Source organism: Rhamphochromis longiceps, linkage group LG12 (assembly GCF_057381845.1).
Source record: "Rhamphochromis longiceps isolate RC_006_pf linkage group LG12, R_longiceps_female_GT1.1, whole genome shotgun sequence".
Taxonomy (NCBI): domain Eukaryota; kingdom Metazoa; phylum Chordata; class Actinopteri; order Cichliformes; family Cichlidae; genus Rhamphochromis; species Rhamphochromis longiceps.
In genome coordinates, this window is record NC_140568.1 from 601,870 (window position 1) to 626,805 (window position 24,936).

At 42.9% G+C, this 24,936-nt stretch overlaps 1 protein-coding gene and 1 long non-coding RNA gene across 2 annotated transcripts; one reads left to right on the forward strand and one right to left on the reverse strand.

Moving 5' to 3' along the window:
* Positions 1–14,570: 14,570 nt before the first annotated feature.
* On the reverse strand, positions 14,571–21,431 carry LOC146656508 (uncharacterized). The gene is made up of 2 exons (XR_014913886.1): positions 20,438–21,431; positions 14,571–19,997 (listed from the first exon to the last, which is right to left on the reverse strand). It is a non-coding gene; the product is annotated as an uncharacterized LOC146656508 (long non-coding RNA).
* A 1,383-nt stretch (positions 21,432–22,814) lies between these two features.
* On the forward strand, positions 22,815–24,530 carry uqcc3 (ubiquinol-cytochrome c reductase complex assembly factor 3). Its single transcript, XM_085424259.1, has 2 exons — positions 22,815–23,054; positions 24,188–24,530. The coding sequence occupies exons 1-2, from the start codon at positions 22,938–22,940 to the stop codon at positions 24,314–24,316; spliced, it is 246 nt and encodes an 81-aa protein (XP_085280385.1). The 5' UTR covers positions 22,815–22,937; the 3' UTR covers positions 24,317–24,530.
* Positions 24,531–24,936: the final 406 nt, after the last annotated feature.

Here is a 24,936-nt window from a genome sequence, read left to right on the forward strand (position 1 = left end):
AACGACTGTGTTTAGTCTGTTCTTCCCATTTCCTACAAGGCCACCTGGGTTGGCTGGAAGACTGTTTACTTAGCCTGGCAGGGCGAAGGACACTGTCTCAGCTGAACTATGGACACGCACACACATACATATACTGATACTGATAAGCACTCACTGACACATCACCCTCCCTACCCCGGATCCAACGCCACCTCCAACGCTTACCTCCCCTCTGATGTGGACATCGGGTCAGCTGGAGGCGCAGTCGAAGATTGCAGCGGTCCCAGATCAGATGTACACACTGGAACTCTTTCCCATGTTGCTGTCTGTGTTTATTGTGCTGTGATGTGTTGATATCTGTGCATTCCTGTATTATCCTTCTGTGTTACACATTTCGATGCTTTTTTCCTCGCTACCTAGCCTGACCTGTCTTCCCAATGTGATGTTTGTGTATTGTATGTACGGTCGGCAAGGTCTGTCATCTCGGTTGTGGGCAAAAGACCTGCAACTGACAAATAAAGGCTATCTCATCTCATCATCTCATCATCATGTTTGTGGTTGTTACAGTAAAAAAATAAAACTTTCTACTCAGATTTTATGTTTTTTGTCTGATTTTAGATCAATTGTGTTAATACAGTATGTCAAAATGAAAACATAACTGTAAATTCAGACACGTGAGGCTGTGCTGAAAAGAATGATACCAAACAAGGCAAAGTAAATATTTTTTAAGGGTGAAATATGGAGGAAAAATCAAAAGTGGTTAAAAATGGCCAATTATACCCTGGACCCCAGAGGGTTAAACATTTTTTTAAAGTAACACAATAGTTACTTTTCAAGTAATTAATTACTTTTAGAATCTTGTAACTCAGTTACTAACTCAATTACTTTTTTGAAGAAGTAACTAGTAACTATAATTAATTACTTTTTCAAAGTACCTTCCCAACACTGGCCATCAGTCACAATTCCAGCTCTCGTAGCTCTCTGTCCTTACACTTATAACTGATTTTACTTACCTTGAGCAAACTCGAATGAAGACAATTGTAAAATGTTTGTGAAACTCAAGCATGTCTTTACCGCAGTTCTCTATGATGCACCTCGAAATCAGTCATGGGAACATGATGATGCAGGTAGTTTAGAGCACTGCTGTGTGCAAACAACCTTTATTGTCAAGTTGATTTAAGTTGCTGATTTAGCTGGAAATTAACTTTCAAGTTAGCATCTTTTCTGTAGTTGAGACATTTTAAACAAATATCATTTCATGCTATAACAACAACTTCAGTAATCTACTGTCATACTGACATGGAATAACGGGTGAAAATAACAAACATCTAGAACTACATTTTACAGGCATATTCCCACTTCTCTTTAGTTTGGAGGATGGGACGTCCATATTTTCCTAAAATAATTTCAAATTTTTCCATGCTGCCTCAGTTCTTCTTAAACAAGCTTTAACATAGACAGCAGTGTTTCAGGATCATGTTTACATATGGCTTCTCACAGACCTCTCTGCTGAATCTTCTGATGATAAGATGTACCATTTTGACAACCGTTATTCTGCCACCCACTTCGGATGTTATCAGTCCATTCAAGTAGTCCACAATTTGTAGTTGCAGTATTTTGTAGAGTGGTGAAACTCTGCCTCTCTACCTCGTCTACATCCTATGTTATATTCTGCTTTTAATGCAGTGCTGCCTGAGGCCTCAAAGAAAGGTGAATGTGGCATAGAAAACATGGCGCAAAAGACACAGCGCTCAGTCGGTGCACATATGTGTGAAAAGGAGCAATATGCACCATGGGATTAGTCTCCTGCCCAGTGATATTTGGCAAGCAGGCTGGAATAATTCTGAGCCAACCCAATCTCAAAGAAAATCTATCAAATGTTAAACTGTAATAAACTCTTAGCTTTGTCCAAACTAAGTGGAAAATTGAAACAAATATTCTGGGTTTTTTTGCTCTATTGTCCACTTGGCCATTTCTCTCTCATGTCTCCTACCTCTATCTGATTTGCTACTCAGTCCAAGTAAAGTAACTATTGTGGGTAACATCAGAATAGATGCTGAAAATGACAGCCTCAACATTGTACCTATTTTATTATTAGACTAAGCTAGCTTCTCTCAAAATGTCAAGAGTCCACTCAACACTTTAATCAGACTGGATCTTGTTATGGCACAGGAACTCTTTGATAGAAACTTTAATATTGTTCCTGAAAACTTTTGTCTGATCGTTTCTTACTAACATTTAATTTTACAATACTGGTTTGTCTTTAGCATTGTAGCTAGGCTGACAGAGACTCGGGGCTCTGCTGAACCGAGTATCCCTTTAATGACTTCATGAATTTCTTCCCAAAGAAAATGTTAACAGTTAGAAGAAAGTCCTAACCATCTCACAGATCTGTCATGTGTACAAGTACTTATTTATTTAGAGTCTTTCCCTCCAGTTGATCCTTCTGGGTTACCTTCAGTCATCCCTTCCTCCAAACTGGGGATGTGTGTGACTAGTCGACTACTCAACTAATGACTGCTGTTGTCACTACTTAGTACCAGACCTACTCGTCATTTAAACTAATTTTTTTTAACATTTTAATTGAAACCCAATGCTGAAAAAATTGTTGCATCCTAATGTTATGGAGCCATCTGCCAACAGATGGCACGTCGTTGGGGAGAAACGCCATAAATCCGGTAATCTCGACCTGCTCTTTTTCTTAATACTATTATTGATAGTTCTTTTAAAAGCAAAAAAATTAGATCATGAATACAAGTGGCAGACATGAGCCCGCTCACCCTCCTCGATAGGGTGAGGAGCTATAGCTGGGAAACAGATGGATAGTCACGCATACGATCCAGCATTGAGGAGCTTCTTCTTCTTCTTCTTTTTCTTCTTAAATGTTATTGGCGGTTGGCAAACAACTGATTGGTGCATTACCGCCACCACTAGTATGGAGTGTGGACTGGAATGACGCCCCCCCCAAAAGAAAAAAGAAAAACAACAACAACAACAACAACAATAACAACAACAACAAAAAACCCTCAAAGCCTTTCAAACACTCTTCCCGCTTTAAAAAACTGAAATAAAGCCTGGTAACTCTTACTTCCAGAATCCGTTTGCAATAGGTCAACCAGATCCAATTTCATTTTCATATTAATAAGATTTTGGGATAATTGTCTCTCCATATTTCGGACAGTGCAATATCACATGCTCTATAGTTTCTGTGTCTCCACAGAAGGCACATTTCCCCGTATTATGTTTCCCAATCAAGAATAATGAAGCATTTAACCCAGTATGTCCAAATCTCAATCTCGATATGACCATCTCCTCTCTCCTGCTCCTTCCAGTGGTCCTCATTTCTCCTACCCCCCTTTGTATTGTATACAACCACCGTCCTCTCCTTTCCTCCTCCCACTGTTTTTGCCATCTACCCCTCATTTCTTGCCATATGATACTCTTCACTTCAGCTTGACCAAAATTAACAGCCAGGTCAACTGTCCCATGTGTTGTGGCTTGCTTCGCCGCTCTGCCATTTCATTCCCCATTATTCCATAATGGGCTGGAATCCATAGAAACACAACTGTAAGACCCATCATGTTTATCCTGAACAGTGTTTGCTGAATTTCTGCTAGAATATCTGCTCTCGCATCTGAGTGACTACCCTGTAAACTAAGCAATGATGCTCTTGAGTCTGAACAAACAATAGCTTTTAATGGCCTCATATCTTCGATCCACTGAACCGCCAACAGAATTGCAAGCAGTTCTCCAGTGAATACTGACAGTCTAAACCTGAAAATGATGGCGCGGCCACGTCCAGACGCCTTCCTGACCGCTCCGCTCCGACTATCCACTTTTCTTGTTTTTTACTTATTTTTTGCTCTGGTTTACATCCCAAAATCCTCTAGTCTTATAGTATACGACAGCGGATCACTTGTAAACATCGGTGCCAAGGTTGCACATCTAATCTTGGACACTTTTAAACCTGACCCTTCCTGGCCGCCAGAGATTCTACGCGGTGCGGAGAACAACAAAGGACGGGCCGCTCATCCGAGGTGCAGAACAAAGAAGCGCCGGGGAAAACGCGCTGGTATTAGGAACAGACTGAGACAGCAGGCGCATCGCGCACCACTGCCCAGTATCCTACTGGCCAATGTACAATCCATGGAGAACAAGCTCGATGACCTAAGAGCAAGGGTCACCTTCCAACGTGACATGAGGGACTGCAACATTCTGTGCTTCACGGAGACATGGCTGTCCCCCACCGTGCCGGACCAGGCCGTAACTCCGTCGGATTCATTCTTTGTGCTCCGCGCGGACAGAACGGCAGAGTCGAACAAAACCAAAGGTGGAGGAGTGTGTTTCATGGTAAACAGAAAGTGGTGTGATGCCAGGAGCATTTCTACTCTCTCCAGCGGCTGCTCGCCACATCTGGAGTTCCTGAGCATTAAGTGCCGCCCTTTCTATCTGCCCCGTGAGTTCACCTCAGTCATCGCCACGGCGGTCTACATCCCACCCCAAGCGGACACAGGTATGGCTTTGTCCGAATTACATGATGTGCTGAGCTCGCTTCAAAACAAGGACCCGGGCGCAGCCCTCATTGTAGCAGGAGACTTTAACAAAGCGAACCTCAGACAAGTCATGCCAAACTTTTACCAGCATGTCTCGTGTCCAACAAGAGGGGATCGGATTTTGGATCACTGCTACACGCCATACAAGCAGGGCTACAAAGCTGTCTCACACCCGGCTTTTGGGAAGTCTGACCACAACGCCATCTTCCTCATTCCCCAGTATAAACAAAGCATACGGAGGGAAGACGTGACCACGAAGGAAGTAAAATGGTGGACTGCCCAATCAGAAGCTACGCTACAGGACGCACTCAACGACGTAGACTGGGACATGTTCAGAGCATGCGCAGTCGACATCATCGCAGTCGAGTTTACGGAAGTAGCAGTATGCTTCGTCAATATGCTAGCGGAGGAGATTATCCCCACTGCGAGAGTCACCACATTCCCAAACCAGAAACCGTGGATGGACAGATCGATCCGCACTGCAGTAAACGCCAGGACCGCCTCCTACAACGCGGGTCTCGCCACTGGCGATATGAGCGCCTACAAAGCGGCCTCATACGGCGTGCGGCTCCGCGGTGAGAGATGCCAAACGCAGGTACCGGGAACGTGTGGAGTCCCGCTTCCACCAGGGCGACACACGGAGTATGTGGCACGGACTACGCACCATTACGGACTACAAAGCCAGGGACACTGCGCCGATCAACGCCGACTCTGCATTCACCAACGAGCTGAATCGGTTCTACGCCCGTTTCGAGGTTAGCCAGGCGGCTAATGCTATCTACCGCCTGACTACCAAGGACAGTGACGTCATCAGCGAGAGACCGGTGACCAGCATTGCGGAGCATGACGTCCGAGCGGCACTGAGGAGAGTGAACACAAGGAAAGCGGCGGGGCCAGACGATTGTGAAGTTTGCTGACGACAGAGTGGTGTTGGGTGCCATCTCCAACAACGATGAGGCGGCCTACATGGATGAAGTGAAGAATCTGGCATCGTGGTGCCAGGACAACCACCTCCAGCTGAACGTCAGCAAGACCAAGGAGCTGGTGGTGGACTTCAGAAGGGGTCAGCACAGAGACTACAAGCCCATTATCATCAATGGAGCTCCAGTGGAGAGGGTGCAGTCCTTCAAGTATCTTGGTGTCCACATCTCCTCAGACCTGACATGGGCTGCCCACATTCAGGTCCAGACCAAAAAGGCTAGGCAGCGCCTGTATCACCTACGACAACTGAAGAAGTTCAGGGTCTCTCCAAAGATCCTCAGGATTTTCTATACAGGCGCTGTGGAGAGTATCCTCACACAGAACATGACATCGTGGTTCGGGAACAGCTGTGTGAAGGACCAAAAAGCTCTCCAGAGAGTGATCCGTACAGCAGAACGCTGCTGCAGGATTGCTCTCCCCCCGCTTCAGGACACCTACACCAGGAGATGCCGGACTAGAGCAGCGCAGATACTGAAGGACCCGTCCCATCCTGGCAACAAACTGTTCCAACCTCTGCAATCTGGTAGAAGGTTCCGCATCTTCTGGGCAAGGACAGAGAGACTCAAGAGGAGCTTCTATCCCCAAGCCATCCGTGCCCTAAACACACACACCCGCCCTCTCACATCATCTATAATTGACTGAGACAGGACTCTTCCAGACACTAAACCAAGGCACAATGTACATTTCAATTCCTTTAATTTTAAATATGTTTATATTGTCTATCCTGTAAAATAGTCAGATATCTATTCATATTAATGTACAGAATTCACCTGCTTGCTGCTACTACTGCACATTCACCCAGTGTATATACTATATGTGTATATACTATATATATATATATATATATATATATATATATATATATATATATATATATATATATATAAATAATGTTCTTCCTCTACACCCCCCCCCCCCAATTTTTGCACATGTCGAGGAGCGTGTCAGGCTACATTTCACTGTGTGTTATACTTGTATAACTATGCATGTGACAAATAATAAAGAACCTTGAACCTTGAACCTTGAATCTATCAGTGATCCTTTTTGCTATTTTAACCATGAACTCTGGGACCACAACTGCTACACCAATTTGACTGGCTGAATCCTTAGATATAATTGAACATAACCATAAAACTGGTCAATGTAAGCCTGCACAGTATAGGAGTTTAAAATAAATGCCCCATCCTTAGTCTTCTTATCCAGTAGAGTGAAATCAACTATGGCTTCAGGAAGTATCCAGGGAGATATTGTTGGCAACGATACTCTTTGACAAACGTCCAACTGATCCAGTTTAAATTCACTTGCTCTTCCACCCACAATCCACCCAAAGCTCTTTGATTTCCGCCTTTCTTTCTCCCAGCAAGGGTTGAGAACTGCTTGTGTTGGGTGATCCTGTCCATGGTCTTGAAGATTTGGCCAATAATTAAGTACAAGTTGTGTTCTTCTCAGTCCTAGAGGCATCTCCCCTATCTGCAAAGCTGCAGTAGGAGTTGTTTTAAAAGCACCAGTACAGAGTCTTAGCGCCTGATGTTGAATAATGTCTAACTTAACCAGAGTCGTGTCTGCAGCTGAACAGTATGCTACACACCCATAGTCTAACACAGATCTGACCAACCCCACATATATGGCTCTCAAGGACTTCCTGTCTGCTCCCCACTCCCTCAAAACCAAACACCTCAATACATTCAATACTTTTTTGCATTTATCCACCATTTTCTGAATATGAACCCCCCATGTCAGCCTTTCATCCAACCACATTCCCAGAAACTTAAATTGCCTAACTCTTTCTAACTGTAAACCATACAACTTTAGCTTAACTTCCTCACTAACCCTTTTCCTCGTAAAGAACATTGTCTTGGTCTTATCCACTGATAATTTAAAACCCCACTTATACGACCACTCTTCAACTTTCCCAATTGCTCCCTGCAGTTTCTTCACAATAAAGTCAACATTTTTCCCTCTCTTCCACATTGCCCCATCATCAGCAAAAAGCAAACACCCCATTCCACCATCTATGGCATCAAACACATCATTCATCATTAAAGAAAATAACAAAGGGCTCACTATGCTCCCTTGAGGTGTACCGTTTTCTACCAAAAACCTTTCAGAATAAACCTTCCCAATCCTCACTTGAATATGTCTTCCCTTTAAAAAATCCATTATCCACCTGTACATCCTCCCCCTAATACCTCCACATCATATCATAGGCCTTTTCAATATCAAAAAACACAGCAACTACACTTTCTTTGTTTATTTGGGCTTTTCGAACTTCATGTTCCAAACACAACACTGGATCCATGGTAGTCCTCCCTCTCCTAAACCCACTTTGATGTTTAGAGATAAAGCCTCTAGTTTCTAAAGAGTATGTCAATCTTTCAGTTATCATACGCTCCATTACTTTACAAAGATGCGAGGTCAAAGCTATGGGTCTAAAATTTTCTGGATTGGTGTCATCCTTTCCTGGTTTCCGTATGGGTACCACCACAGCTTCCTTCCAGCTTTTCGGCAGCTTCCCACCCTCCCAAACCCTATTATACAACTCTAACAAAAGCTCTTTACCTGACTCACTAAGATGGTTTAACATGATATAACCTGATCCTCTCCTGGTCCTGATAATTTTGATTTCTGGAGTACTCGATGCAGTTCTGACTTCGTAAAAGGAATATTCAATAGATCATCTGTATCTTCTACCATACCCAATAAATCTCTATTTTCTGTGACTGTCAATTCTCTGCCTCTTCGCCCTTCTTCACCAACTTTGCCTGAACTATGGGTTTTGACAAACGCCTTTGCCAACATGTTAACTTTGTCCTCATCTTTAACCGCTGTTACTTCTCCATCCCTCAGAATTGGATACCCATACTCTCTTTTTATGCCATTCATCCTTCTAATCATCGACCACACACTGTGTATTTTGGTCTCCCTCCCAACTGAGTTACAAAAACCTCTCCAGAAATCCCTCTTTGCTTTTTTTAACGGTTTGCCTTACTTTAGCTTGTAACTTTCTGTATCCAACAAGATTCTGAAAATTGTGATTGTGAATTTTATAAGCCTTATTTCAACGTCTAATCACGTCCTCACACTCCTTTGTCCACCAAGGTACAATCCTCTTTTCCCTTATACCTTCCTTCTTCTTTGTTGCCCTACCTGCCGCCTCCAATACTGCCTTACAAATAGAATCATTTAAATCATCCACCTCTACATTCACATCGATCCTTTGCACTTCCTGATCACTAAGTAATCTAAATGTATCCCAATCAGCACCACTGAAACACCACTTCTTGACACCTCTCATCTCCTGTTTCTCAACACTCAGCTCTACCTTAATCATAATAGGATAATGGTCACTCATTACAGTAGTCCCTTTTAATATCTCCCATGAACAAATGCCTGCCAATGTGTCCGACACTAGTGTAAGATCAATTGTTGATTCGACCCCCGTCCTAAGACTGACCCTAGTCCCACCTCCATCATTCAAACATACATAATTCTTTACCTCCATCAATTCCTCAATCACCGCCCCATTCCGATCATTACTCTTACCCCACAATGTGCTGTGTGCATTAAAGTCCCCACACCAGATTACTCTCCCCCTTAAATATGCATCAAGTTCCTCCATTGCTAATAGTTTGTTAGCTGGATTATAAAAATTAACCACTCTAATGCTGCCAGTTCCTCCCCATATTTCAATAATGACAAATTCCAACTGCCTTCCTGTAGCTACAACCCTATATTGGATCCCTTGTTTCACAAACGTTACACATCCTCCTCCATTACCCTCCTTCCTATCCCTCCGGACACTATCATAACCATTAATCACAAAATCCAAAGTCAGTTTAAGCCATGACTCCTGTACACAGATTATTTCTGGTTTCTTTATACAGTTTCTGATGAATCCCTTAAACTCTTGACCATTAGCTATCAAACTTCTGGCGCACCACTGCAAAATAATCATGTCATCCTTTCCCCTGAACTTTCCGCTTTCCCCTCCCCTCCAAGTCTTTTATTGATATGTTCCCAAGAAATACCTTTAATACCAAAAAACCTCTCCGCTCCTTTAACTATTATCTTAATTTTCTCTGTTTTGTGTTTGACTTGATCTGTCATGGTTTGCTGTGTGGCAGGCAGGAGAAGGACCCAAGATGCAGACTCACAGACACGGGGATAAACTCAAAAGACACAGCTTTATTGCTGGCCACGAGAAGTAATACAAAATAACCTAAAACTGGGAAAACTAAAGCATGAGCTGTACAAGGAACCGAACCACGGGGAGAATTACACACAACATGGGGAGAACGCGACGCCGAACAGAGGGAGACTCAGACAGAAATACACAGAGGGTAAACGAGGAAAGTGGGCACACACGGGGAACACAGGTGACACTGATAATCATAACGAGACAGGGCGGGGTGAACTGAACATGACATGTACAGGCACAGAGGTTCAGACAGGAGGAGAGAGAGCACGGGGAAAACACAGACATAACGGGCTGGGGAAACATGAAACAACCACAAAGGGAGACGAGGGCTCATAAATACATAGAGGGCACACAGGGGGGAGAGAGAGCACGGGGAGAACTTAGACATAATGGGCAGGGGAAACATGGAATAAAACATAAGGAGAGACGAGGGCTCACAGATACACAGAGGGGCACACAGGGGGTAAAAGCCATGAAGGGAAAACACTTAGGGAACAACACAACAGGGCAACTCAGAAAACATGGCCTAAATAAGGAACGAAATACAAAAATACAAGGAACTAAGAATACTGGGCCCACATGGCCCAGGACCATGACATGATCGGTGCAATTTATAACATAGGCAATGAACAAAATCATCTTCTCAACTGTCAGTCCAGGGTGAGCTCCATGCGGTGGCACCTGTTCCGATGACTGGACTCTTCCTGTTACGTCCTTCACTTTCTGAACTCTTCTGACAGCCTCTGCATAACTTATGGTATGAGCTACTTTAACTTGCTCGACCTCCATGGCCTTCTTCCTTACCTCACACCCCCCATAACTTACACTGTGCTACCCCCCACAGTTACTGCATTTCTCCTGTACGTTATCCCCACATTCCTCAAATCTGTGCTCACCCCCACACTTGGGGCACCTCTGTCTCCCCTTACAAACTGCAGCAATGTGACCGTATCTTTGGCATTTATAGCACCGGAGGGGTGACGGCACGTATGCTCTAACAGGAAAACTCATGCACTCTATTTTAACCCTATCCGACAGAACAGCTTCCTGAAATTCCAATAAAACTGACAAGCTACTAACCCTCTCCCCATTAATTGTTTTCAACAGTCTTTTTACGTTACTGACCTCACCACCATTAATACACTGCTTAAGTTTGTCCAGGTCCTCATCCCCCGGAATACCTGTAATCACCCCTCGTGTCACTTTATTTCCTCCCAATATCCTTCTCTCTGCTACAGACTTCTTTCAAATGCTTTCAGCGCCCAACACCTTATTTTTCTGTTCTTCTGTCTTAACCACTATCAATAAGTTGCCATCCCGGAGAATTTTGGCCATCTGGACTTCTCCAAACTTCTTTTTCAACTCTCTGGACACTGCCAGTGGGCTCAATCGCACATCCTCATCTTCCGATCTTTCAAGATTACTTTAAATTCCTCTGTCACCGTCTTTCTTCGCACCACCCTAGACCCTTCATCCGAACTGCACTCTTCAGGACTCCGTTTACTGGACTGTGCCCCCAACAACCAAGCTTCCTCTTTCCTGCTTCTCCCTCTTCCTGATCTGCCCCCACTAGAAACCGGGGTCCATTCACCAATGTCCATATCATCATCCTCACCCACCTGAGACGCCATTCCAGCCAGTCACATACCAGTTTATGCCAACCGCCAAAGTCCGTGATCCAAATTCGTAGTTCAAAGTCAAAAGCAATTGACTTAAACCGAAACTCTCCCACTCGTCTCTCCCAGCTGATCCAACCCGCTTCTCCCAACTCCAACCTGCCTGTGAGGCAGTTCCAGCATTGAGGAGCTCTCAGTTACACTCCTATTTAGCTCCCCCGATGAGCCTGATCAGCTGCAGGTGTGTGTAATTCTCCTCTGCAGGTGTGGCCAGGCTCCAGGCAGACACACCCACACACACCCACCTAGTTACACAAACATAGAAACAGGAGACAGTAGCACTGGATCTGGGTGACCCAGGGCCCGTGACAGTTACCTCTGTGTTCTTCTGTGTCTGCTCCTGGATGTTTCGTCACTCTAGCTCCTCGTTCCCGGTTGTAACATTTTTGTAACATTTTCCTGGTTTGCTCATGTTCTTTAGTTTCCTTCCCAGTTCAGGTTTTGTTAGTCGTGTCACGGGACCGAGAGATCAGTACCAAAACTGGACTCAGCTGCAGAAACCCAGAGCAGAGACAGCAGGTGGTTTTACAATATATTTATTGGTTAGACTTGAAAGCTTTTCAAGAACAAAAAACAATGAAATGTAGAACTTGACGTGGCCTTTGTAACGTGTAGGTTTAGAGAGGGGAAATGGGGCCTGAGATGCAGACTGAACAGGGTGGTTAACAGACACACTCAGGAGTACGGGAAGTAGTGGAGCTCTGAAGTTGGTGAGTATATTATGTAACTGAGCGGTGTGGAAAGGCTGGCCTGAAATCCACAGGTTCCTGATGGAGTATGGTGGCAGGAGATGGTGGTTTGGTTTCCTGAATCTGAGAGAGGAGCGTAAGGCCGGAGGTCTGAGACAAGATGAGTCCAGGAACTTTAGGACAAGAAAGTGAGGTCAGCAAGATAAATCACAAAGAGAGCTTGAGAGCATGAGTATGGAGAGTGTGGAGTGGGAGTAAAACCAAAACGTCGTAGCTGTGGAGGAGAACAAAGTGTTACTTTTTGGGGATGTGAAATGATGAGGCAGCAAACGAGGGTACTGCAGAAAGTGACCCGTGCAGAGGCGTGTCAAATGGTTGAGCAACAGAGACAGATCGGAAAAGCCATGATAGGAGAGAAACAAGTAATCAAAAAGGTTATGGACATGGTTGGAAGAAAAATAGAGGAAGAGAAGAAGAAGATGGTGACATTTATTGTAGGAGTAATAAATGTAATAAATCACCATCAGATGTGAAGTCCAAGACAGAGAGGATTCAGATTATTGTGAAGGCAACATGTCATAGTTTGGATATGAAGAATATTAGGTGGGAGGATATAAGAGGTGAACTAAGCCAGTCAGGTGTAGGATAATGGGGTGGTTTTATTTTTATAACCATGTAAATCCTACAGTAGGACCAAGGAGTCTCTTGTCAAACGGTCAGGATTTTAAACAGTTTATATACGATCAGACAGAAAAAGCTGACATAATTTATATACAGGAAATGTGGTTGAATTGATTAAGGAAGGTATTCCATATAGACTGACTGAAAAGGAAGGGGATTTGGAGTATGTAGGAACTGAGGTTTGGATAGGAGGGATGGTAATTATGGTTATTAATTTAACAATCCTTGTAAAAAGCTCGAGTTAAGTGAGCTGGAGGAAATGAAAGGCAATATTATATGGTGTGGAGATTTGACTGCACATCATTTGTTATGAGGGAGTGAGCAAACAGACTATAATGGTTAAGTGTTAGAGGAATTTCTGGATGATAAAAATCGTGTATGTCTGAATGATGGGAAAAAAACAAGAATTGATATTAGTTCAGGTAAGGACTCGGTATTAGATCTAACATTTGTATCTCGCTTTTTGGCTCCATTATGTGAGTGGCAAGTAAGAAATAAGTGATTTGATAGAGATCATTGTACTGTAGTCAGTAAAGTAAGGATGGGTCAAATTCCTGAAACATTAGAAGGAAAGTGGGTGTTTGGGAAGGTGAATTGGGGGAAATGTAGTACTCCAAAGGTTGATTCTGTTCATCTGGACGTAGTGTTTTGTGGGAGAAACGTTTCGTCATCATCAGGTGACGTCTTCAGTCTCAGCTGACTGCAGGTTTCAATCTTATAAACAGGACATTTGCATAATGACTGAAACCAGGCCAGTGAAGGAACAATGGGCTGGGAGGTCAGTTCCTTCATCATAATTATGCAAATTCTCATGACCATTGATCAGTGGTTGTTGATCAATGGTCATGAGAATATGCATAATGAACAGTATCAACTTTTGGAGATTTACTTACCTGGATGATTGAGCACGCATGAAGACAGGAAGTGTAATAGTTTGTGTGAAACAAAGCTTTTACAGGTTCAAAATCATTTGAACCTGTAATTTCGTTGCCCTGTACCTGTGCATGTGCAATGACAATAAAGTTGAATTCTATTCTATTCTATTCTATTTGAGTGTTGAGTACAATAAGAAGAACAGAGAGAACATATTGGAGAGATTTCTGGAATACAAAAGTTTGGGGGATGATCAGGAAAATGGGGGAGACAGAAGAGAATGGAGTTATCCAATACTTAATAAAAATAATCAAGTAGCTGTAACTGATAAGTAAAAAGCTGGTTTTATTAGCAAGTACCTTTGTTAAAATAGATAGTGGGAGAAATATCAGATGAGGATAAACGAGAGAGAACTAAAGGAAGAAATCTTGAAGCTTTGAGAAGGAAAGGGAGTACTGACTATATAATGAACTGTCCCTTCTGGAGAAATGAAAAGCACTCTGGGATAGTGCTCCAGGGAAAGACGTTATGTTATGTTAAAACATTTATGTGATGTAGAGTTAAATAAATTGTCAATGTTATGATATGGAAAGTAGGGTGTCTCCCACATAGATGAAAAGAAGCAATAATTATCCCAATAAAGAAACCTTGGAAAGACCATAGTGATCCTGGAAATTATAGACCCATTGCTTTGACTTCCAATATGTGTAAACTGATGGATGATGAATGAGAGGTTAGTAAGATATTTAGAGTCAAGAAATAGTTAAAATAGTGAAGGAAATTGCCGTCCCGGGTTTCCTCCGTGGCGTGAGCGATAAGCAGAGTTTTGTCCTTTCCTTCTAAGATTCCTAATTATTTAAAGTAACACTCAGGTATGCCATTCAGCTGGGTTAGTTACGAGCTCGGGAGCAGCTTGGGAGAACAAGAAAACAGAGACTGCTTTAGGTTGCCTTCCCAATCGACTCAAAGGTTTATTTGATACACAGCAGTTTATATAGATGAAAAAAGGTTCGTGTGTCAGCTTTCCCAGTTCAAACCGGTACAGACCAAATAAGGAAACGTCTTCCTGCCTTGTGAGCAAAGAAGTATCCTGTGTGTAGTTTATCAGCTCAGCTACAATTTATGATCATCCCAGCAAAATACACAGAATACAGAGTTCTTTCATTAGTGAATTCTGAAACAAACCACCTGGCCTTTAACGAGCCTTTTTCTAAGAGATAAGGAAGGGAGGATGGGAGTAAGGAAGTGGTCTCGTCTCTGTGGTGTTTTCGACCTTGGGGTACCAGCTTGTGAGTCTTACACATTAATTCTTGGGTCACAGAGAAAGAGAAAAACAACTAGTAGATGGGCCATATTGAGTAACAGTTTTCCTGTATAAAACAATATCCTGTAAATGCTTACCGTGGTATCAAAATATCATAACAGTTCTCCCCTTTTATCATGAAATGATAACATAGTATAAAGACAGAATGTAATAACATAATATAAAGATAAATCATAAATGTGAAACAAATCATAACTGTAACTGGTCCTTCGAGCAAGCTTAATATCAAAATTTTAAAAACAAGAAAAGAAAGAGAAGAAAACGTCATACTCTTCTTGAACAATCGAGTAATTCACAATCTAATGCTCAATACATACATCAGGATCATCATCGATGACATCTGACACATAATCTGGGTCAATTCGTGCCAATTGCAAATACATTGAAGTAGCTGTACTAGTAGCTATACGGGTTATCATTGAACGTACACAGGGTACCACACAACAGACAATAATCATCAAAAACATGCTGCAACGGTTACAAAGGCTACAATTAGTTTCTTCCATCTTCCAAACGTGTCCTGTAGCCACTTATGTAGCCACTGACCGTGACCTGTATTGGCAATTAGTTCTATCTGCAATGCTTCAAGTTTATTCATAGCTTGTGTGAATGAACCGTTAGGGGCGGTGTTATTGGGAATGAAAGTACAGCATACATCAACGGTTACTAGACCACAGGTACCGGTCCAATTAACAGGTAAAGCTAATCTAAGAGTATTATTGCACATCCAATAAGCATGTGGGATTGCTCTAGTTAGGCGCGTGACCATGTGTGATTTAACTAACTCCCCCCCAGTCAGTATCATTTAAGACACCCTCTGGGGGAACAATGATCGATTCTCTGCTCGAACTTGAACTGTGTGTGTGTTCCTCCAGATATGATAAAACTTCAGCCATAGAGACAGCTAGCCATGTCTCATTACAGCGTGCACCTGGGGAGTCAGAGAAGAATGTATAGTTATCCTTTGTATAATCTATGTGTGTGTCTGGGCCAGTTAACTTTAGTCTGCGCAGACATATCATACTAGTATTAAAATGGAGAGGGATCTGTCCTAAGGGCAGTGAGGGCTTTAACCTATTCTTAGGGCGTTTCATTGGGGCGCAGGTCCCTGCGGTGTCATTAGATAACTTCAATAATTCGCCTAATGGAGTCTCAGGGTTAGTTGGTGTGTGTGTGTGTCTAAGTAGGCAGTCGAGAGGGCTCAGAGTCAACTGTAAAGCGTCTTTAAGGAGAGCATTATCTCCGCCGATTTCCTCTAGTCCCTCAGTGAGGGGGAAACCGGATATGGGGTATCCTACTATTACCTGTTCTGGATTAACCTTTGAACAGACATAACAGTTACTGTTTCCTAAATCACGAGCGGCTGTTCTGGCATTTTCATACCAGGCGTTAGCTCCTGTTCTAGAGAGTGCATAAAATGGTTTATTAGTGGCGTCTATGTTGCTATTTACTGATTTTAGGGAACGTGAGGAGTGCATTAAGTAGGTGTCTTGCAAAATAGAGCATTAGGTATAGTCAGCAAAATATGACCTGCAGAAATGTGAACATGGTTGCAGTTTACAATACAAAATAGCAAAGAGAAATCCTAAGGTTAATGCGATAGATATGATAAATAACCTAAATATATAAGACAATATATAAGAAAAACAGTTCTTCAGTCGTCTCCTGGCCTGGTCCCAGGTTCGAGAGACACAGAATAAGCGTCGTGTGATGACAATGGGCATTTCATTTTCTCCATTATCAGGATGGAGTGAGTCTGGCTTTATCAGGTTAGACATCATGTGGTACTTTTGGCTTTCTATTCCTGCTGGATGTTCGAGTACCTTGTTGTTGTTCTTTCAGGCGTTGTGTGTTAATCAGTGATTGTGTGTGTGCATTGGATCCTGGCGCTGGCTCGCCGGAGATGTCATCTACCCGTGTGTGTTTATTTGCTCTAGTTCCGGGCGCTGGCTCGCCGGAGATGTCGTCTGCTTGATCCGACGCCTGAGATGGTCCGATTGGGCTGGTCTTAACCCTGCTGGCATGAATCCACTGAGGTTGTCCGTCTGTGAGGATGCTGGTTCTTCGTCACTGCCAGTACAGTCTGGGGCTGGAACACGCGCGGCCTCCCAGAGAGTCCTTGGTTTTAGTGGCTTCTCCAACATGCGTCTCCTTGTCTCCACTGGTGGAACTGTGGAGGGGAAAAGCTGAGAGAGACAAACTTTCTGATAGTTATTATTCAGTTTTTCTACCAGGTTGTGAACATCAGTGGACAATGCAATATACATCACCTTCTACTAGCGGTGCCCCTCTGGAAGCTGACCATGGTGTTGGAAATAGTCTTATTTCAAATGGAGATAATTTGGTTACTGCAGATGGAGTCATTCCAATCTCACAGAGGACTTGAGGAAGTAATTTGACCCAGGTCATTAAAGTTTTAGCACACTTTTGAATTACTTCTGATGTGAATGAAGATCCTCTATCACTGTTAATCTGGTGAGGTATTCCGAATCTGGGTATTATTTCATTGCTCAACTTTTGACAGACTACTTCTGCAGTTTCTTTTGAGGTTGGATAAGCTTCTACTCGTTTACTAAATTGATCCACTATTACCAGTAAGTACTTGATGCTTCCTTGTGCTGGCATATGTATAAAATCAATTTGTAATGTATGAAATGGAAAATCTGGTTGTGGTAAATGCTGATGTTTTGCTTTTGAGCTACCTACATTAGTTCGCGCACATGTTAGACAGGTTGCTAATATGCTTTTTACTGCATGTGATGTTTTCTCAATTACAAATCTTGATTTTATTGCCCCTATTACCCCTCTTTGTCCGACATGACTCACACAGTGAAAATGTCGGGCAAGGACTGGCATCAGGGAATATGGGAGGGCAATGAAACCCTTAAGATTTTGTATAAGCCATCTCTGTCATCTAAGGTACAGTCATTATTCTCCCAATAGGTGTAATCACATGCAGAGGCTTGCTCTTGTATGAATTTTAAATCAACATTTGTTTCTAAATAGTCTGGGAGTGTAACAAGTGGCAGCTGTAGGGGCACAGATAATACTTCCTGCGGAGGTGGGAGCTGTGATGCAGCTGCAGCCTTGGCTGTCACGTCTGCTAAGGCATTACCTGTTGCTTCGTCTGTGTCAGCTGTACTGTGTCCATTCGTTTTTACAACTGCAACGGCCGATGGTAGCTGTATAGCCTGAAAAAGTCTTTGAACAAAATCAGAATTTAGCAATTTATTTTCCATCAGCAGATCTAAATCCTCTCTGTCTCCACAATGTGCCAAAGTCATGCACAACGCCAAATGCATAGCGGCTGTCTGCGTAAACTGTCACATGCTTATCCAAATGTAGCTCACAGGCGCGTATTAAAGCCATGAGCTCTGCTTTTTGTGCTGAGTGAAATGGTAATGAGTGAGCCTCTAGTATGATGTCAGGCACTGTTACCACTGAATAGCCACAAAGAAATGAGTTGTCATTCGGCCTTGAACAGGACCCGTCCACATAAACCGTGGCTGAGTCTGGGATAGGTGTTTGCTCTAAATCTGGACGTGGTGCTGTGGATTCCTGTATACGTGTCATGCAGTCATGAACGTCAAGCCTGTCTGAGCCATCCTGTCGGTCAGAAGAACACAGCATAGGATCAATAAATGTGAGATTTGCATATGTTGTTTAGTTATGTTTGCTACAATGGTCGTGACCTTGTGATTGGTGTGTAGAATAGTGTCATGTGAGAGTGTGAGCTTCTCGCAGTCCCTTATCATGATAGAGCAAGCTGCTACTGCCCTCAGGCAGGCCGGCATTCCCTGAACAATTCAGGCAGCACCTTTGAGTGGCGGAGGTCAGCACTCCCTGTAATGCATTGAAAGAGACAGTCATTTCTGTGGACCACAGTATTCGAGGAGGCTTGTCTTTTTTACAACAGTCACGCAGAATGTGGTCATGAAAAGAACAGTCTGGTATCCACTGTCTGCAATAGTTCACCATGCCTAGGAAGGACAACATTTCCTTCTGTGTAGTGGGCCGAGGGACAGAGGTCACAGCTTTGACCCTGTCTGCAGTCATGGAACGTTTTCCGTGAGACAGTGTGAATCCCAAATATTGAACAGAAGTCTGACAGTACTGCATTTTCTTTGCTGATGCTTTGTGGCCAGTCTTTTGGAGGTGCTGGAGAAGCATGTGTGTAGCAGTTTGACACAGTTTTTCACTTTCAGCACAGAGGAGGAGGTCATCCACATGTGGATCAGGGTGCAGCCCTGGAGGAGTGAAGCACCATTGAGAAAGCAGCAGAGCTGTCTATCATGCCTTGGGGCAAACGAGTCCAAGTGTACTGCTTATTTCTATGTGTGAATGCAAATAACGGCTGTGTGTCTTACTGAGAAAAAGGAGCGGAGCATAAATCCACCACGGTAAAATGTGTATGCAAAGCATGTCAATATGCTGTGAACATCTGAAACGAGAGGTGGCAGAGGAATGTTGACTGCATTAATTTGCCTTAAGTCTTGTATGAAACGCCATACGCCAGGTTTGTTAGGCTTTGGCACAGGATTGACAGGAGTGTGGGCTTTATTACTCCTGTAGTCAATAAATCTCCTATCATGACATCTAGGGCTGCGGCTTTTTCCGTGGAAAGGGGACATTGCCTGACATATACTCGCTTGTTGTGTTTTAGCTGTGCGTGATAAGGTATGCAGTCAATAAATCCTATATCATTCTCACTTTTAGACCACAATGTCATATTCTGGTATTCAGCTGGCAATGTAACTGCAGAAATAGTACAGTGGATAGGATAGGTTAGATCTATGTGACGACATATTTCGTAACCTATGTCTGAGTTATGTAACAAAATCACTGTTTGACCTTCACTTGTGTGAGCAGTTATCATGTTGTTGAACAGTGTGAGAGAAACAAAAGTGTGGCTCCCAGTCATGGGATTACCTGTTAGTGGCGTCTGTACACGTTTTTTTGGCACAGTGTGTGACATAGAGTACCGGACAAAAAGGATGTTGAGTTCATTCTCTGCTGAGGGTCCAGCTGACACAGAGGATGTTCCTTCTCCATCATGTCGGTACATAGGGCAGAGAAAACATAAGCTGTTATCAGTGTCAGCAAACATTTCACACTTTGTGTTAAATTAAATACACAAATTCATTTTTGCTTTGGGTGTCTGCGGCTGCTGGAAAACTGAGCTAAATTTGCACCTCTAGCTTGTCCAACAGTGCATAAAGCGTTTTATGAATACTAGGATAGATTCATCAGGCTTCTGTTTACACATAGTTACTGCATTTAAGTCAATTTTGTCTCTGGACATTGTTAGCAGGAATTTCTTTAGATTCTTAAAGAAATTGGTGATTTTGTCATTATTTACCCTCCTTTTGTCCATAGCGGTAACATTTGATGCATCACGTCGCGGCATTCTATCATATTTTCTACAGGACTTTTTAAGCAGACTACTTTTCTTATCACAAATGATATTCAACATTTCTACTGACCTGTTTTCTGGCGATAATCGTTCGGGATAAGGCTCCGAAAAGAAATTAGAATGCATTGAACTTCTTAAGTTGTAAACAAAGTCAGTCACATAAGCACTCCCGCATGTTCTGGATACGTGATCATGGACGTCTTCACCGATTCGCGGACGTAGGTTACACGTAACCGGAAATGGGAGTTATACTGAGCCGTTATTTGAGACTTTATTTTGTATTTTATTAATTTTTTGGTTTTACAGGTACTTTAGATTTTTTATCGGACCTGTCTGTGGTCTTTGAATAATTCTGACTCATGTTCAGTGATTTCCAGAGGGGTTTACACGCTAGGAGGATTTAGGTTAGTATTTTCGCTGCGGCACAGCTGAGGTCACTTTAAATTTATTGCTAGCAATTTTTGTTTGTGTGAGCAACTCTCACTTAGCGAGCAACTTCTCGCTTAACGAGCAACTTCTCGTAAAACAACAGGCAACTTCCTGTGTCTTTCTGCTTTTAATTTACTGCTTTTAACCCTTGTATGGTAATCGGGTCTGTGAGACCCGTTCAACTTCTCCCTGTGTCACTCTTTGGTGAGCAACTTCTCACTTAACGAGAAGTATTTAAGACAACAGGCAACTTCCTGTGTCACTCTTTCTGAGTGAGCAACTTAAACAAAATTAAAATATTCAAGACAACAGGCAACTTCCTGTGTCCACCAACACCACACAAGGGTTAATTTACTTTATTCGGGGACTGAGGAAGTCGTCAGTGTATCTCTCTGGATCACTAAGTGAAACTTCGTCAGCATATCCCGTTTCTTTATGGATCGATCACTGAGAGAGGCATAACACGGTCTCATATAAATATTAAAGACGTGTATTTACCTTCTGTCAGCGGATCCCACTTCTGACACCAAAATTGAAGGAAATTGCCGTCCCGGGTTTCCTCCGTGGCGTGAGCGATAAGCAGAGTTTTGTCCTTTCCTTCTAAGATTCCTAATTATTTAAAGTAACACTCAGGTATGCCATTCAGCTGGGTTAGTTACGAGCTCGGGAGCAGCTTGGGAGAACAAGAAAACAGAGACTGCTTTAGGTTGCCTTCCCAATCGACTCAAAGGTTTATTTGATACACAGCAGTTTATATAGATGAAAAAAGGTTCGTGTGTCAGCTTTCCCAGTTCAAACCGGTACAGACCAAATAAGGAAACGTCTTCCTGCCTTGTGAGCAAAGAAGTATCCTGTGTGTAGTTTATCAGCTCAGCTACAATTTATGATCATCCCAGCAAAATACACAGAATACAGAGTTCTTTCATTAGTGAATTCTGAAACAAACCACCTGGCCTTTAACGAGCCTTTTTCTAAGAGATAAGGAAGGGAGGATGGGAGTAAGGAAGTGGTCTCGTCTCTGTGGTGTTTTCGACCTTGGGGTACCAGCTTGTGAGTCTTACACATTAATTCTTGGGTCACAGAGAAAGAGAAAAACAACTAGTAGATGGGCCATATTGAGTAACAGTTTTCCTGTATAAAACAATATCCTGTAAATGCTTACCGTGGTATCAAAATATCATAACAAATAGGATCACGTGTTTCAGAGCCACGTAAAATAGAAAATGGAACTCCTCAAGGACGTGTAGTAAGCCCAGCGTTATTTTCTGTTATGTGCCATATTACTGGCTTCAGAATGGGTGGAAAATAGTAGAATTTCAAAATGAATAATATGTATTGATTCATTGTCACCAATGGTACGCACTGAAAATAAAATACAAGTAATCACCAGAAGATTCTGTATCAAGTTCTTTCTGCTTGTCATAGATTATGTGTACAAAACAGAAGTATAGTAACAATGTGGACTCCTGCTCATGTAGTTATTTTGAGTAATGAAAGAACAGATAGGTTGGCTAAGGAAACTATTAAAAAAGTAGATATTGATATGCAGATGTGTAAATCTACAGAAAATGGCGTGGGATAATGAAGTAAAAGGGAGACATTGGTAGAGACAACAAAGTACAGTTAAAGCAGAAACAGAGGAATGAGTAGGAGGGAGGCGATGATGATAAAGAGAACAAGAACAGGTGGTTGTTTTCTGAATGGGACCCTTTGGGATGGAGAAACATCTCACTGGTTTATGTAATTGGTGTAATGCCATGGAAACGACTGAACATGTGTTACCAGCTGCACGAAGTATGTCAAACAAAGCAGATGGTGAGGGCAGAAATGCGCCGTACATGTTTGAAAGTGTGGCTGATCAGTTAAGTCATGATGAAGGGAAAGATGTTTCGTTTTTCAGAAATACCGGATTCATCAAGAGGATTTAGGAGACGATGTCGCAGTAAAGCCCGGGAGATGGCAGTAGTGCAACTTTGCTGGATGCAGGCTGCCGTTAAAACGAAAGAAGAAGAAGAAGCTTTCCCATCCTGCACTGCTGCTCCTCGACGTTATCCAACACACCAAGCCGAATGTAGAAGGTGAGCTTCAGCGGACAATCTGATCGCGATATCAGACAGATACGGTGACAGGCGCCCTTCAGCATGAGTGGCATGCGGACCATGCTGACCTCTGCGATCATGGTCGGGGCGCTGGGGGTCGGCTATGGGATGTGGTCTGTGATATCTCCCGGAGAGGAGAGGCGGAGAGAGATGATCAAGGTGATTCACAAGTTTCATTGCGCTTAGGTCGCTTTTTCACACATGTCGATGTTAACATGTAGTCTTTCCAAACTTTATCAAAGACAGAGAAACTGTAGGTCATAAATAACAATGATGTGTCTGGTTAAAATAAAAACATTTTATTTACCGTCAGCATCATTAAAGTGAACGATTGCAGTCACGTGTATTTCTGGAAGATTGTAATACTGACGTAGCGGGACCAGATCTTTAACTTCCTTGTTGTGTAGTAGGTAAGCGAACTGTATGTGACCGCCGTCATCTGTGAACCACCGCCGCCCCGTATCAGCCGCTTACATGTTCTTGCGCTCCTACACTGAGTTTTACGGTCGTATTTCCTCTTCTCCTTCTGCTGATTACACACCTGCAGTCATTGGTACTCAGTGCAGATGTAGTGCAGGTGTCCCAGAAGAGCAATCCACGGGAAATGTTGTGTGTCAAGGGTCCAGGATCTGAATTTCCTCATACTGACAGCTCACTTTACCTCGGTTTTATACGCCTGGGGAAAAAACGCTGGACCTTTCCCCTGCTGTTTCCTCACCTGTGTAGATTCCCTCACATTTATTTCAGCACTCTCCTGCCAGGAATTTAAATCCATTTGTGAGATCTTAGATTTGCATTGTAATTATAATTCTTTATACTGAGGTGATGATTGTTAGTCTCTCACTGATAAATTCAACCCCCCCCCCCCCAAAACAAAAACAACAACAACAAAAAAACAGTGAGAAAGTAGCCTGACATGCACAGGACAGTATACTGAACTAGCCAATCCCAGTACTCGCAAGGTGCAGTTACATTTCAGGAGGTGCACATCAGGTTACACTGTATGCTTTAAAGGGGTTTCTGGTTATGATGTTGAATCAGGCATAACTGTGCTCCTGTGCATTTCTGGCTACTTTCTCAGCAGAGTTTTCAAATGTATCTATGAGAGAAAAATGATAATATAAGGAGTAATAATCAAAGCATCAATACAAGGACTCAGAGAAAAATCTTGGAATATCAAATCCTCCTGCTCTGTTTACAAGGTGAGGTTTGTTATACAAATCGAATTTACCTGAGACATGAATGTATTTAAATGGAGTAATTTGTGACAGGTGTTTCCTCCTGCCCATCAGAATCTGCCCGAGTCAAACCCGTTGAGAATGGAAGAGACGAGGCAGAGGAACGCTCTGGTGATGCAAGCTCTAAAGGATGCTGCTGAAACCAGCGAGAATCTTGCGAGAGGACTGGGACCTTCAAAGTAGACGGACTGTGTGGTTCTGAGACCTGCTTGCAAAGCCTTTACCCTGCATACATGCAGGCTGCAACCTGTGCAGATAAAGACAGACAATCCTTTGTGGTACAGAGGAGCCGTTGTGTGATACTCTGTTGTCATTGCACATGAAAACAATTGAGGTAAATGTTAAAATTGTTTATTAAACTCTCCAAACAACGTCCAACTCATCTGTCTTATTCAAGCTTTATGATTGCTGTGATAAGCAGGTACACGTTGACATGTGTGGTTAGCACTGCCACCTCACAGCGATCAGTCCAGCCCTGGGCCTTTCTGTGTGGGGTTTGCATGTCTTCCCTTCCACGGGTCAGCTGAATGTGGATGGTTGCCCATGACAGCTCAGATACACACCCACAGAAAGAAACCTGCAGTATGTGATTCCTCTGTGCCACAGAGCTGCATTAATGAAAGACAGCAGTGAACCTTACTGCAGAGGGTGACACGGGACAGCGTGACCTCAGGACTCAGCCCCTAAATTCTCCAGATTATTTATTAAATTTGTGTTGTTTTGTTTTTTAATGACAAGATTAATGTGAAACTTTGTGTATCCTTTTTAAAAATTCCATTCATGATCACCTTTAGGGGGGGCAG

Bases quoted from the DNA above. Each gene is read 5' to 3' on its own strand.
- uqcc3 (XM_085424259.1), top strand. From the start codon at position 22,938: ATGAGTGGCATGCGGACCATGCTGACCTCTGCGATCATGGTCGGGGCG. The intron at 23,055-24,187 runs GTGATTCACAAG...CCTGCCCATCAG, and splicing joins GGCGGAGAGAGATGATCAAG to AATCTGCCCGAGTCAAACCC.